This window comes from Nicotiana tomentosiformis, chromosome 4 (genome assembly GCF_000390325.3).
Source record: "Nicotiana tomentosiformis chromosome 4, ASM39032v3, whole genome shotgun sequence".
NCBI lineage: Eukaryota > Viridiplantae > Streptophyta > Magnoliopsida > Solanales > Solanaceae > Nicotiana > Nicotiana tomentosiformis.
In genome coordinates this window covers 31,462,218-31,474,252 of record NC_090815.1, presented here as the reverse complement: position 1 = coordinate 31,474,252, position 12,035 = coordinate 31,462,218, and the positions used below count along the sequence as shown (strand labels likewise).

The following is a 12,035-nucleotide window of genomic DNA, read 5'->3' as shown; positions in this document are numbered from 1 at the left end:
AGAGAACGTTGAAACTTCGGACGGTCAAAGTACTCCAACATAGAATGAATTGGTCCTACTTTAGGAACAAAAATATTAGAGCTACAACGGGAACTTGAGCAGGTCCGGAAATTGGCAAACCTTTCCCTCACCCTAAACGTCCCTGATATCAACTAACAAAACACAAATGCCCAAAACCTGATACCTCCCCAAAACACACAGAATCAAAACCCACCACTAAATCCTCCCATACCACATCAATACGCCACATCTCCTCAGAACCACAACCCTCCACCGGTACCTACTCCTCAACAACACCATCATCATCCAACTTAATACCCACAAACAACCACATACCACACCCCTCAGAATGCACCATAGCCTACTCCTGATCCACAAAACTCAAACAATAACCACCATTATGCCCAGATTCCCGGAGTCCACCAAAGCAATCCCATATATGTGAAAACTTTACCCCACACCCTATAACAAGCCATATATATACCGGAATCCACCGAGAAGGACCTGCTCATCAAGAACATGGCGGAAGAACTCAAGAAGCTCACTGGCAGAGTTCAGAGGATCGAAGGTAGCAAGGGCATTGAGGTTTGAATTAGGAGGACCTATGTATATAACCAGATGTAGAACTAACGGAGGGTTACAAACCTCCCAAGTTTGAAATATTCGATGGAATTGGTGATCCGAAAGTGCATCTAAGAACATATTGTGACAAGTTGGTAGGAGTTGGCAAAGATGAATGAATCTGTTTGAAGTTGTTCATGAGGAGCCTCACTAGAGATGCTTTATCTTGGTACATCAGTCAAAACCCAAAGAGGTTGGTTAATTGGGTGAGCATGGCGTCAGATTTCATGGATCGATTCAGGTTCAACACAGAAAATGCACCAGACATTTTCTACATTCAAAATCTCAAGAAGAAACCAATGGAAACCTTCCGCGGGTATGTTACTCGATGGAGGTCTGAAGCTGCGAAGGTTAGACTGGCACTTGAAGAAGAACAGATGAATAAGTTCTTCATCAAAGCTCAAGACCCGCAATACTATGAAAGGTTGATAGTTATTGAAAACCATAAGTTTTATGACATCATCAAGCTAGGAGAGAGAATGAAAGAAGGGATCAAAAGTGGAATGGTGACGAATTTCGAAGCACTCCAAGCCACAAATAAAGCTTTGCAGTCGGGAGGTATCTCTAAGAAGAAAGAAATGGGTGTAGTAATGGTAGCCCAAGGTCTGAAGTCTCCTATCACATACCAAACACCTCCACCCGCATACCAGCCTTCACCCCCAGATACCAACAACCTACTGCCACCTACCACACTTATAACCCCCAACCCGCATACTACCACTCACTACCACCAGCCCGCCAGAATTATCAAAAACCAAGGCTAAATTTCGACCGCAGACCACCCAGACAATACACTCCGATTACTGAACCCATAGACCAACTCTACGAGAGACTGAAGGCTTCCGGTTATGTCACTCCCATTCCCACTGTTGCAATGGAAAACTCTTCTCAGTGGATTAACCCAAACAAGACATGTGCCTATCACTCAGGCATGAAGGGTCACACCATTGAGGAATGTCGCACTCTGAAGGACAAGATCCAGACATTAATTGACACTAAAGTCATACAGGCAAAGGAGACTACACCTAATGTTCATAACAATCCTCTCCCAGATCACATAGGTGAGGGAGTAAATGTGATAGAGACCGATGAAGAATGGGATCCGGAAGGGTCAATTGGACTCATTCTCCAATCACCCTCATGCCCATTATAGTGCAAACGCAGGAACCAATTGAAGTTGAAGTAGCCGCACCAATGCCATTTGAAGTTGAGGTAACCACACCCTTCACTGTGATGGTAGCACTTACTCCATCTTACTAGTCTAAAGCTATACCATGAGATTATGTTGCGGAGGCAAGAAGGAACAGAAAAGCAAAAATGGAAGAAACAGGTACAGCACAAGGCATGACTAGAACCAGTAGGGTTTATACACCCGAGCATTTGGGAGGAACAAGCAAAGAAGCTGCGTCTAAGCCATTTGTCGTCAATACCGGCCCTGACGACCTTTGGAGGAAGGTGCAAGAAAGAGAATACTCTGTGGTTGACTATTTGAACGAAACTTCTGCTCAGATATCCATTTTATCATTGCTGCAAAATTCAGAGACACACAGGAAAGCCCTAATAAAGGTGTTGAGTGAAGCCTATGTACCCACCAACATCACCAGTGGGGAAATGGCCAACATGGTTGGGCAGGTGTTGGAAAGCCATAAAATTACTTTTCATGAAGACGAGCTGCCACCGGAAGGACTTAGTCATAACAGGGCACTACATATTACAGTGCAATCTGAGGGCAAATTTCATCGCCAGGGTCCTGATAGATGGGGGTTCAAGTCTCAACATATGTCCGCGGACTACTCTGAAGAGGCTGGGTAAAGGTCTGCACGAGATACGAGTAGGAAGTATGAATGTGAAGGTGTTTGATGGATCTCATAGGGCCACAATTGGAGAAATCAACCTCAGCCTACAGATGGGCCTAACCTAGTTTGATGTTGAGTTTCAAGTGCTGGATATATCTGCTACCTACAATCTATTATTGGGACGACCCTGGATACATTCCACTGGGGCCGTAGCTTCTATCCTGCATCAGGTTCTGAAGTTTGAATGGAATCACCAGGAAGTGATCATCCATGGAGACGAGAGTAATCCCATCTATACCAATCAGACTGTTCCAGTCATCGAACATAGGAGGAAGCTGGGTGAAGAAACATACCATCGCATTGAGCGCGTCAACGAAATTGGAAAGGATAAATGGCGAAGCAACAAGATAGAAAGTATATTGCTATGGACAGGGTACGAGACTGGCAAGGGTCTCGGCAAGAATCTCCAAGGAATCACCAAACTGGTACAGTTAAAGCGTCATGGTACAATGTTTGGGCTTGGGTATGAATACACTTGGCATGAGTATCAGGATTGGTCGCCACCATGGCGTAGTCCTTATTATCCGCTGGAACAACCGGTACCACATTTACACCAGACATTTCATCAAGCCGACATAATGTGGGGGTCTGAAGAAGATGAAGCTCTAGCCGGCATAAGGAAGCTATTTCTGGATGATGAAGACATGGACTGCAGTGTGATAGTTGAGGAGGAGGAGGAGGAAGACCTTACTATTCAGACCATGGAGAAAGGAGTTATTCTCAAGAACTGGACTGCTGCACCATGCCGGGCCCGTCGAGTTCCTGGGTAGCCTGGTAATTAACATCAATTATTTTAAAAGCAATTTTATGAGCATCTAAGACATTTTCAGTATTTTGTTCTGAACGTATTTTGTTTTGAAATAACTGCTCGAGTCATCGAGCCGTACTTGTTTGACGTTTTCAAGATTTATTTTATGCATTATTATTTTTAGTATTTATTATTATTCTTTACATTTTTTCTCTACAGCATTATTATTACCTATCCTGATGAACCTACGACTGTGACATGTAATGAGACAACGCAGCGTAAGGATAGTGATTTAGAGGATCTGGAAGAGGATGTAATACCTGAGGAAATTGTCAGAGAAGTGGAAAATTTTGAAAACAAGCCTAAGATTAATTTGGACGAGACCAAGATGGTTAACTTAGGGGATTCCGAAACACTCAAGGAAGCCCGTATAAGCATTCACCTATCACCGTCAGAGAAAGAAGAGTACATCCAGTTCCTGAAGGAGTATGAAGACATCTTTGCATGGTCTTACGATGATATGACTGGTTTGAGCACATCCATAGTGGCTCACAAGTTACCCACCGATCCCATGTGCCCACCAGTGAAACAAAAGCTCAGAAAATTCAAGCCAGATATGAGTTTGAAGATAAAAGAGGAGGTCGCTAAGCAAATCAAAGCCAAAGTTCTCAGAGTGGTTGAATATCCGACTTGGTTAGCCAACATTGTGCCGGTTTTAAAGAAGGATGGGATGGTCAGAGTATGTGTCGATTATCGGGATCTAAACAGAGCAAGTCCCAAAGATGATTTCCCATTGCTAATATACACATACTAATTGACAACTGTGCCAAGCATGAACTCTAGTCTTTTGTGGATTACTTCGTAGGGTATCATCGAATCTTGATGGATGCAGAGGATGCCGAAAAGACAGCCTTAATCACACCATGGGGGGATGTACTGCTATAAAATGATGTTGTTTGGCCTAAAGAATGCTGGAGCCACTACATGAGAGCCATGACAACCATTTTCCACGACATGATACACAGGGAAATAGAGGTGTACGTGGATGACGTCATCATCAAATCCAGGAGAAGCACATATCATATAGCAGACTTGAAAAAATTCTTTAATCGGCTTCGAAAGTACAATCTGAAACTGAATCCTGCAAAGTGTGCCTTCGGAGTCCATGCCGGAAAATTGCTAGGATTCATCTTCTGTCGCCGAGGGATTGAATTGGACCCGTCAAAGGTCAAAGCTATCCAGGACTTGCCACTTCCAAAGAACAAGAAAGATGTGATGAATTTCTTAAGGCGTCTCAACTATATCAGTCGTTTCATGGCACAATCAACTGTGATCTGTGAACCGATTTTCAAAATATTAAAGAAAGATGCCGTAACGAGCTGGACTGAAGAAGGCCAGAAAGCCTTCGACAAAATCAAGGAGTATTTATCTAAACCACATGTTCTAGTCCCACCGGAACTAGAAAGACCTTTGCTGCTTTATTTGTCCGTACTAGATAGGGCTTTTGGTTGTGTTCTGGGATAACACGATGAGACGGGAAGAAATAAGCAGGCTATATATTATCTGAGTAAATAATTCACACCCTATGAAGCACGGTACTCTTTGCTGGAGCGCACCAACTGCACTTTGACATGGATAGCTCAAAAGTTGAGGCACTACTTCTGTGCTTATACCATATATCTCATATCACGAATGGACCCGTTGAAATACATCTTCCAGAAACCCATGCCTACCGAAAAGTTGGCAAAATGGCAAATATTGCTGAGTGAGTTCGACATCATCTATGTAACTCACAAGGCAGTCAAAGGGCAAGTATTGGCAGATCATTTGGCAGAAAATCCTGTAGATGGAGAATACGAATCATTGAAAATGTATTTTCCCGACAAGGAAGTATTATTTGTGGGAGAAGACATCATTGAAGCATACGATGGTTGGAGAATGTTCTTCGACGGAGCCGCGAACTTAAAAGGAGTAGGTATTGGAGCTGTCTTAGTATCAAAAACTGGCCAGCACTATCCGGTATCCGCAAAACTCAGGTTTCCATGTACCAACAATATGGAAGAAAATGAGGCTTTTATCTTGGGACTCAGGTTGGCCATTGACATGAATGTTCAGGAGTTGCTAGTGATTGGAGATTCCGATCTCTTGGTACATCAGGTTTCAGGAGAGTGGTCTATGAAGAACACTAAGATATTACCATATATGTACTGTGTGCAAGAGCTGATCAAGAGATTCACGAAGATAGAATTCAAACACGTTCCGAGGATTCAGAATAAGTTCGCAGATGCATTAGCCACTCTATCTTCCATGATACAACACCCAGACAAGAATTGCATCGACCCTATCCCAGTAGGAATTCATAAGCAACCAACTTATTGTGCTCATGTTGAAGAAGAAAGTGATGGAAATCCATGGTTCCATGACATCAAATAATACTTGGAAAAAGGAGAATACCCGCAGCACACAACTCATACTCAGAAATGCACACTCCGAAGGTTAGCCAACCACTTCTTTCAAAGCGAAGGGATTCTATACAGAAGGACTCCTGACCTGGGGTTATTACGGTGTGTCGATGCCAAGGAAGCATCCAGATTGCTCGAGGAAATACATGTCGAAACTTGCGGGCCGCACATGAATGGTTTTTTCCTAGCCAAGAAAATACTAAAAGCAGGGTATTTCTGGATGGCCATGGAGACAGACTGCATCAGGTATGTCCAGAAGTGTCACCAATTCCAGATACATGCTGACATGATACGAGTGCCCCCAATGAACTCAATGCAACAAGTGCACCATGGCCTTTCTCCGCTTGGGATATGGATGTCATCGGTCCAATCAAACCTGCTGCTTCAAATGGGCATAGATTTATTCTAGTGGCTATAGACTATTTCACAAAATGGGTTGAAGCTGCATCTTACAAAGTGTTAACCAAGAAGGTCATCGCAGACTTTGTTCGGGATTGCATTGTTTGCCGGTTCGGGGTTCCAGAGTCAATCATCACCGAAAATGCCGCCAATCTTAATAGTGATTTAATGAAGGCTATGTGTGAAACTTTCAAGATCAAGCATAAGAATTTCACAGCATATAGGCCGCAAATGAATGGATCTGTAGAAGCCGCCAACAAGAACATCAATAAGATATTAAGGAAAATGCTAGATAATTACAAACAATGGCACGAGAAGCTACCATTTTCTTCGCTTGGATATCGTACCATGGTTCGCACATCAACTGGGGAAACTCCTACCGAAGTAGAAATCCCTTCTCTGAGAATCATACAAGAAGCCGAGCTCAGCGACGCAGAATGGGTACAGAGCCGATATGAGCAACTGGCCCTCATTGATGGAAAAAGAATGAGTGTAGTATGTCTCGGTCAACTCTACCAAAACAGAATGGCAAGAGCTTTCAACAAAAGGATCAGACCAAGGCAATTCACACCGGGGCATTTAGTGCTAAAGCGAATTTTTCCGCATCAAGATGAAGCTAAAGGGAAGTTTTCACCCAATTGGCAAGGTCCCTACATGGTTCCTCGAGTACTAATAGGAGAGGCACTTATACTTGCAGAAATGGACGGAGAAATTTGGCCAAAACCTATCAACGACGCAGTCTAAAGATACTATATTTAAGATTGTTTACATTTCTTCATTTGATGTAACTGAACTACGCTTGACCTGATTCTCGTTTAAGAAGGGATACGTAGGCAGCCCTGTAGGTTCAGTCACATCTTAATAAAATCTTCATTTTGCCATGATCAGAAAACTGGGGCAGAATTTTGAGGAGGACCCTCAAAATTTTAAAGCAAGTTCAGCTGACATCGTCATACACGGAACAACCAAAGTATTGCATTTAAACTAGGCCCTCAAAATTCTAAAGCAAGGAGGTCGCAATGTCTCTAAAATATGTCACAGTTACAAATTCATCTAAATTATTTGAAATCTCATACTACTACATTTCAAATAATTATATTTATCAACTACATGCATATTTTTCGAAAACTTTATTTCTATGACAGCCAGATACTACCCAGGGTAACTCAAACAGGACCTCAAGACAGGAGTAAAGGCAAAACATAAGACAAAAGCGCAAACCAACATTCCCCCACAAAACTCACGATTTTTCTTTGGATGCAGGCATGATAAGACAAAAATACCCGTAGATACATCAAATCACTACCTTCATGACGAAAAGTTATCAAACGCAAACATTTCCAGCTAAGAAATACTTTACTTTCTCACTATCACTCATCGTTTTTCTTGCATAAGGCTTAACACTGTTTTTCCCTGCATGAGACTAAGCATTGTCTCCTCTTCCTGCATGAGGCTAAGCACTGCCTCCCTAATTGTATAAGGCTAAGCATTGCCTTTCCTTACATGAGATTAAGCATGGTTTCCCTCATTTGCATGAGACTAAGCATTGTCTCCTCTTCTTGCATAAGGCTAAGCATTGTCTCCCTCATTGCATGAGACTAAGCACTGTCTCCCTTCTTTGCATGAGGCTAAGCATTCCTCCCTCTTTGCATGAGACTAAGCATTGTCTCCTCTTCTTGCATGAGTCTAAGCACTGCCTCCCTAATTGAATAAGGCTAAGCACTGCCTTTCCTTGCATGAGACTAAGCATTGTTTCCTTTTCTTGCATGAGGCTAAGCATTACCTCCTTAATCGCATGAGATTAAGCATTGCCTCCTCTTCTTGCATGAGGCTAAGCATTGCCTCCCTGATTCCATAAGGCTAAGCACTGTCTTTCCTTGCACAAGACTAAGCATTGTCTTCCCATTTGGCATAAGGCTAAGCATTACCTTTTCCTTGCATAAGATTAAATACTATCTCCACTATGCCATCTAAGACCTAGCACTATCCTCTGTTCACCTAGGGCTAAGCACTGCCCTCATCTTACACAAGACTCAGCCTTGTCTTGTCTCATCTTCGCATGTGACCAATTGTCACATCTTTGCACTTCATGGGCTAAAATATCGCCATTTTGTCCGAAGGCGTCATAGTTCGAAGGCATCATCCTCATAGACGGGAGACACTATTCCATGGCCTTAGGATCTCTCGAAATTGTACATCATTATTCAAAGCCGTCATAGTCCAAAGGCATCATCCTCATGGCCCGAAGACATCATTTCATGGCCTGCGAATCCCTTATCATACATTTCATAGCCCAGGACGCCATGGTCTAAGGATATTATCCTCACCGTCCGAAGACAATCTTCATGGTCCGAAGGGAATTTTCATCAAGTTTGAATTTTTGCAATAACCCATATATATTTGCATGCATCGTGTTTTAAGTTTTGCAGGTAACCCAGGAAGTAACCGGTCTTAAAACGGGAGCAATCTTTGCACCAGTTTTTGTTCACAACGTTCACATCCTGCAATTGTTTCAAATATAACCGACCAACATCAATTACACGCCTTTTACTCTATGACCATTCAGATATTTGCTCAGTGATACATCCGTAACATTTCAAATTCACATTCATGACTCCGCATAAATTCATTCGATACTATCCTACCCAAAAGAACCCTTTCCCAAAATATACGACCATTCCTATAACAACTTCATCGGTTTCGTTCACCGTTGGATCCAGAACTATACACGACCTGATTCCCGTAACACCAGGGATATGTAGGAAACTCAAGAACTAGGGTTCGACCTCCAATTTTTTAAATCACATCATTCCTCACTCAATTCGGCCAAAATTGGTCATCATTTTCTTTACCCGACAACTCTTTCATCATTCCCGGGTAAAGAGGGGCAACTATTGATACCCAATTTTACCCTCATATTTTTTCAAATAGTATATATACCTTTAAAACATCATTTTTGCATCATTATTTAGCTTACAAATCTATACGAGCATTTTCTATAATTTTTCATCATTTTTAGAGCTTTTAAATTGACTTTCCTGTACTTAAATTATAATTATTAATTACTCCTTCAAATTATTTTGTGATGACTTAGTTACCTAAAATTATTATTTGAACCTATAATACATGTTTCAAATATTTTTACTTATATAATTATATTAGCATGTTTTAAGCTATTTCCATAATTTTGCAGTAATAGCCTATACTCATCCATAATTGCTTTTTTATTTATGTTATTTGTGTCAAAATAATATTTTATATTTTTATAACGCTAAATTATTATTTTTAATCATTTTTAGTACATAAATAATATTTTTATTTATTTATTAATCATTTTTTATAAATTATTTTTAATAAATTTTGCATATTTAAATAGTAGCCCAGATTTAAACCAATGTTCGGACCAAAATAGCCCGGCACTTTAGCCCAATAGACCCCAAGCCCAAACCAGGCGACACTTGTAACCAACCCGGTTGCAACCCGCTTAATAACCCGTCCCGCTTCCCTGTTCGATCTTGCTGTTGATCTTAAATGATCAACGGGCCATAATTAACCTACCCTTTCCTTATATCCCCAATACCCCAAACTCTAGAGACAAATCCCCACCCCCGCTGCCTCTGTATCCTCACATGCTCTCATCTCTCAAACCTAAACCCTAGCCGTCCTCACTCAAATCTCAGCCCCAATCCGACATTACATGGAAATCATTCATGATTCCTTTCCTTTCTTGCATACGCGGAGTTACTTACCATCTTTTGAACGCTACAAGTACTGGTTACTTGATTATTTATGGAAGCTTAGTCGTTGTGTTCGTTTGATTCCGATTCTGTATCATCTTCATGTTTTGACCTGATACACTAACTATTAGACCCCTTGGCTTCGATTTGGTGAGAATTTTGCCATTTTTGTCCCTCGTCTAAACTAGGGTTTCCTGGATTTGCCCTAGAACTGATTCTAATTGATTTTGCATGCCATATTTTCTTTATTTTGTGTTTAATTTATTGTATTTACTTATTTTATGTGTTAATATTTAACTACTATATAAACCCTTCCCCATTCCCATCTGAGGGAGACCTTTAATCGTGAGATCCACTAAAATTGAGGCGATTACTCTATTATTCTTTCATTCTCTGTTCTATACTTTGGTTCTTGGCCGGCTGAAAGCCAAGGCCACCGGAATTTGATTCTTCAACCTTTGTTGGTGCGAGCACTGCCCTGGGTTCATTTGAAGCTCTTGGGAACTTTGGCGCACTAAGATTCTGGGTTCTTGCTCTTTGTTGATATTCAGAATATTGTGGAATTTGTTGTTGTTTGTTTAAATGGTAAGTCTCTTGGCTTTACGATTTCATTCTTTTGTGTTTATGCCCTATATATTCATGCCTCTGAACTTCATGACTTAATATGTTAGAATTTGAACCTGTTTTGTAATCTGAACTTTCCTAACACTTGAGTTTACCTAATGCTGCCAGTTCTGAGACATGTTTATGCCTGATTTGAATAATTTGGACTCTCTTAAGTTCGTTTAGCTAATTGGTTCTGGGCTACTTCTGTGTGTAACCTTGTTAGTTTTACATTTGTTTTGAACCTCTTTAGTATTTATTTTTACTAATGTAGCCAGTTCTAAGATATGTTATTTGTTTATGCCTAATTTGGATAATTTGGTCCCTCTTAAGCCTGAATATTCACATTTGTTGTTGGGCTTGAATATGCTTTCTTGCTTTGTTCTGAAACCCTGTAATGAATGCCTCACATCTGTAATGTGTTATAACCTGTGTTAAGACTTTCACTATTAACTATGACTTGCTCCCCTGTTAATATATCCCTCACCATGTCTTTGGCTCACTTGATTCCATATCCCTTCAGTGATTACTTGAGACTTTAGGGTAGTTATCATAATTTGTGTTTTCCTACCATGTTTGATACTCTTTTGTTTATGATGTGAGTTAACATGCCTTTCTTTTGATACTGGGATGGATACTTAGCATAATTTAGACCTTTAAGCTTTAAATCTTTTAAGTTAGTGCCCTACTTAAACTTGTTTGGTATTATGCACCTTTGTATGATAATCTTGTTAATCTTGCAAACCTGTTTCTCCCCAAACTCTTTCAATACGTTTCTACCAATGTGTTACTTTTGCTAAGTGTTGAACCTGCTTCTAAGTCTTGTTGACCTTCTTGATTAGCTGTTCTGTGTTCTCAACTTTGCTATGTCTACTTTTAAACTATAAGTATATTTCCTCAACTTCTGTCCCTTAACCATTGTCCACTCACCCTCATTTGTTACCTATACTATTATGAACCTATCATTCTTGGTTGGCTGAAAGCCAAAGCCACCAAGACTCTTACTATTGACCTCCCTAGTGTAAGCACGGCTCGGGGTCCATTTGAGACCCTTGTGAACTCTGCCACATTAGGACTTGGGGTCTTTTGGCAACTTTCTTTACTTCTAATACCTGAGCTATCTCTGACATTCAGTTCTTTCCTCATTCTATCTATTGAACATGCAAGTTGTTTTGTTTAAATGATTTCTGGGTAACTCGATGTCGGGTCATGTGGTCAATTTGTGATTGTCTTGTTTTGGCTTGGGTTCCTCTATGATTTCTGGGTTGTGCTGATGGATATAGTTCCCTGTTAATCTAGATGAACTAAATTGGTGAAGAAAGAGTTTTATTGAAGGCCCAGGCAGTGCTGGATATTTCTTTTGGGCCTGTTATAGGTCTGCTGTTATTGTTTGTATAATCCCTTGTAATTACATTCATTACTAGGCCTTTAATAACTTTGTAATGAACAATTTGGGGTGTTAGTAAAAATGGAAAAACGGACATACTTAATGTTTGCATGAAAGGGTAGCAAGCATGCTTATAGGATTCATATGATTTACTTGTTATCCAACCTGCTATATATAATTTTCAATTTTTATGTGCACTGTTAGAAATCATGTCATTAGGAG

The 12,035-nt window shown here is 40.7% G+C and overlaps 2 protein-coding genes across 2 annotated transcripts; both read left to right on the top strand.

Annotated features, from left to right (window-relative positions):
- Positions 1–4,917: 4,917 nt before the first annotated feature.
- Positions 4,918–5,658, top strand: LOC138909459 (uncharacterized). Its single transcript, XM_070200657.1, has one exon. It carries the CDS (start codon positions 4,918–4,920, stop codon positions 5,656–5,658), a length of 741 nt encoding a protein of 246 aa, XP_070056758.1.
- A 776-nt stretch (positions 5,659–6,434) lies between these two features.
- On the top strand, positions 6,435–6,830 carry LOC138909458 (uncharacterized). Its single transcript, XM_070200656.1, has one exon. The coding sequence runs from the start codon at positions 6,435–6,437 to the stop codon at positions 6,828–6,830; it is 396 nt and encodes a 131-aa protein (XP_070056757.1).
- Positions 6,831–12,035: the final 5,205 nt, after the last annotated feature.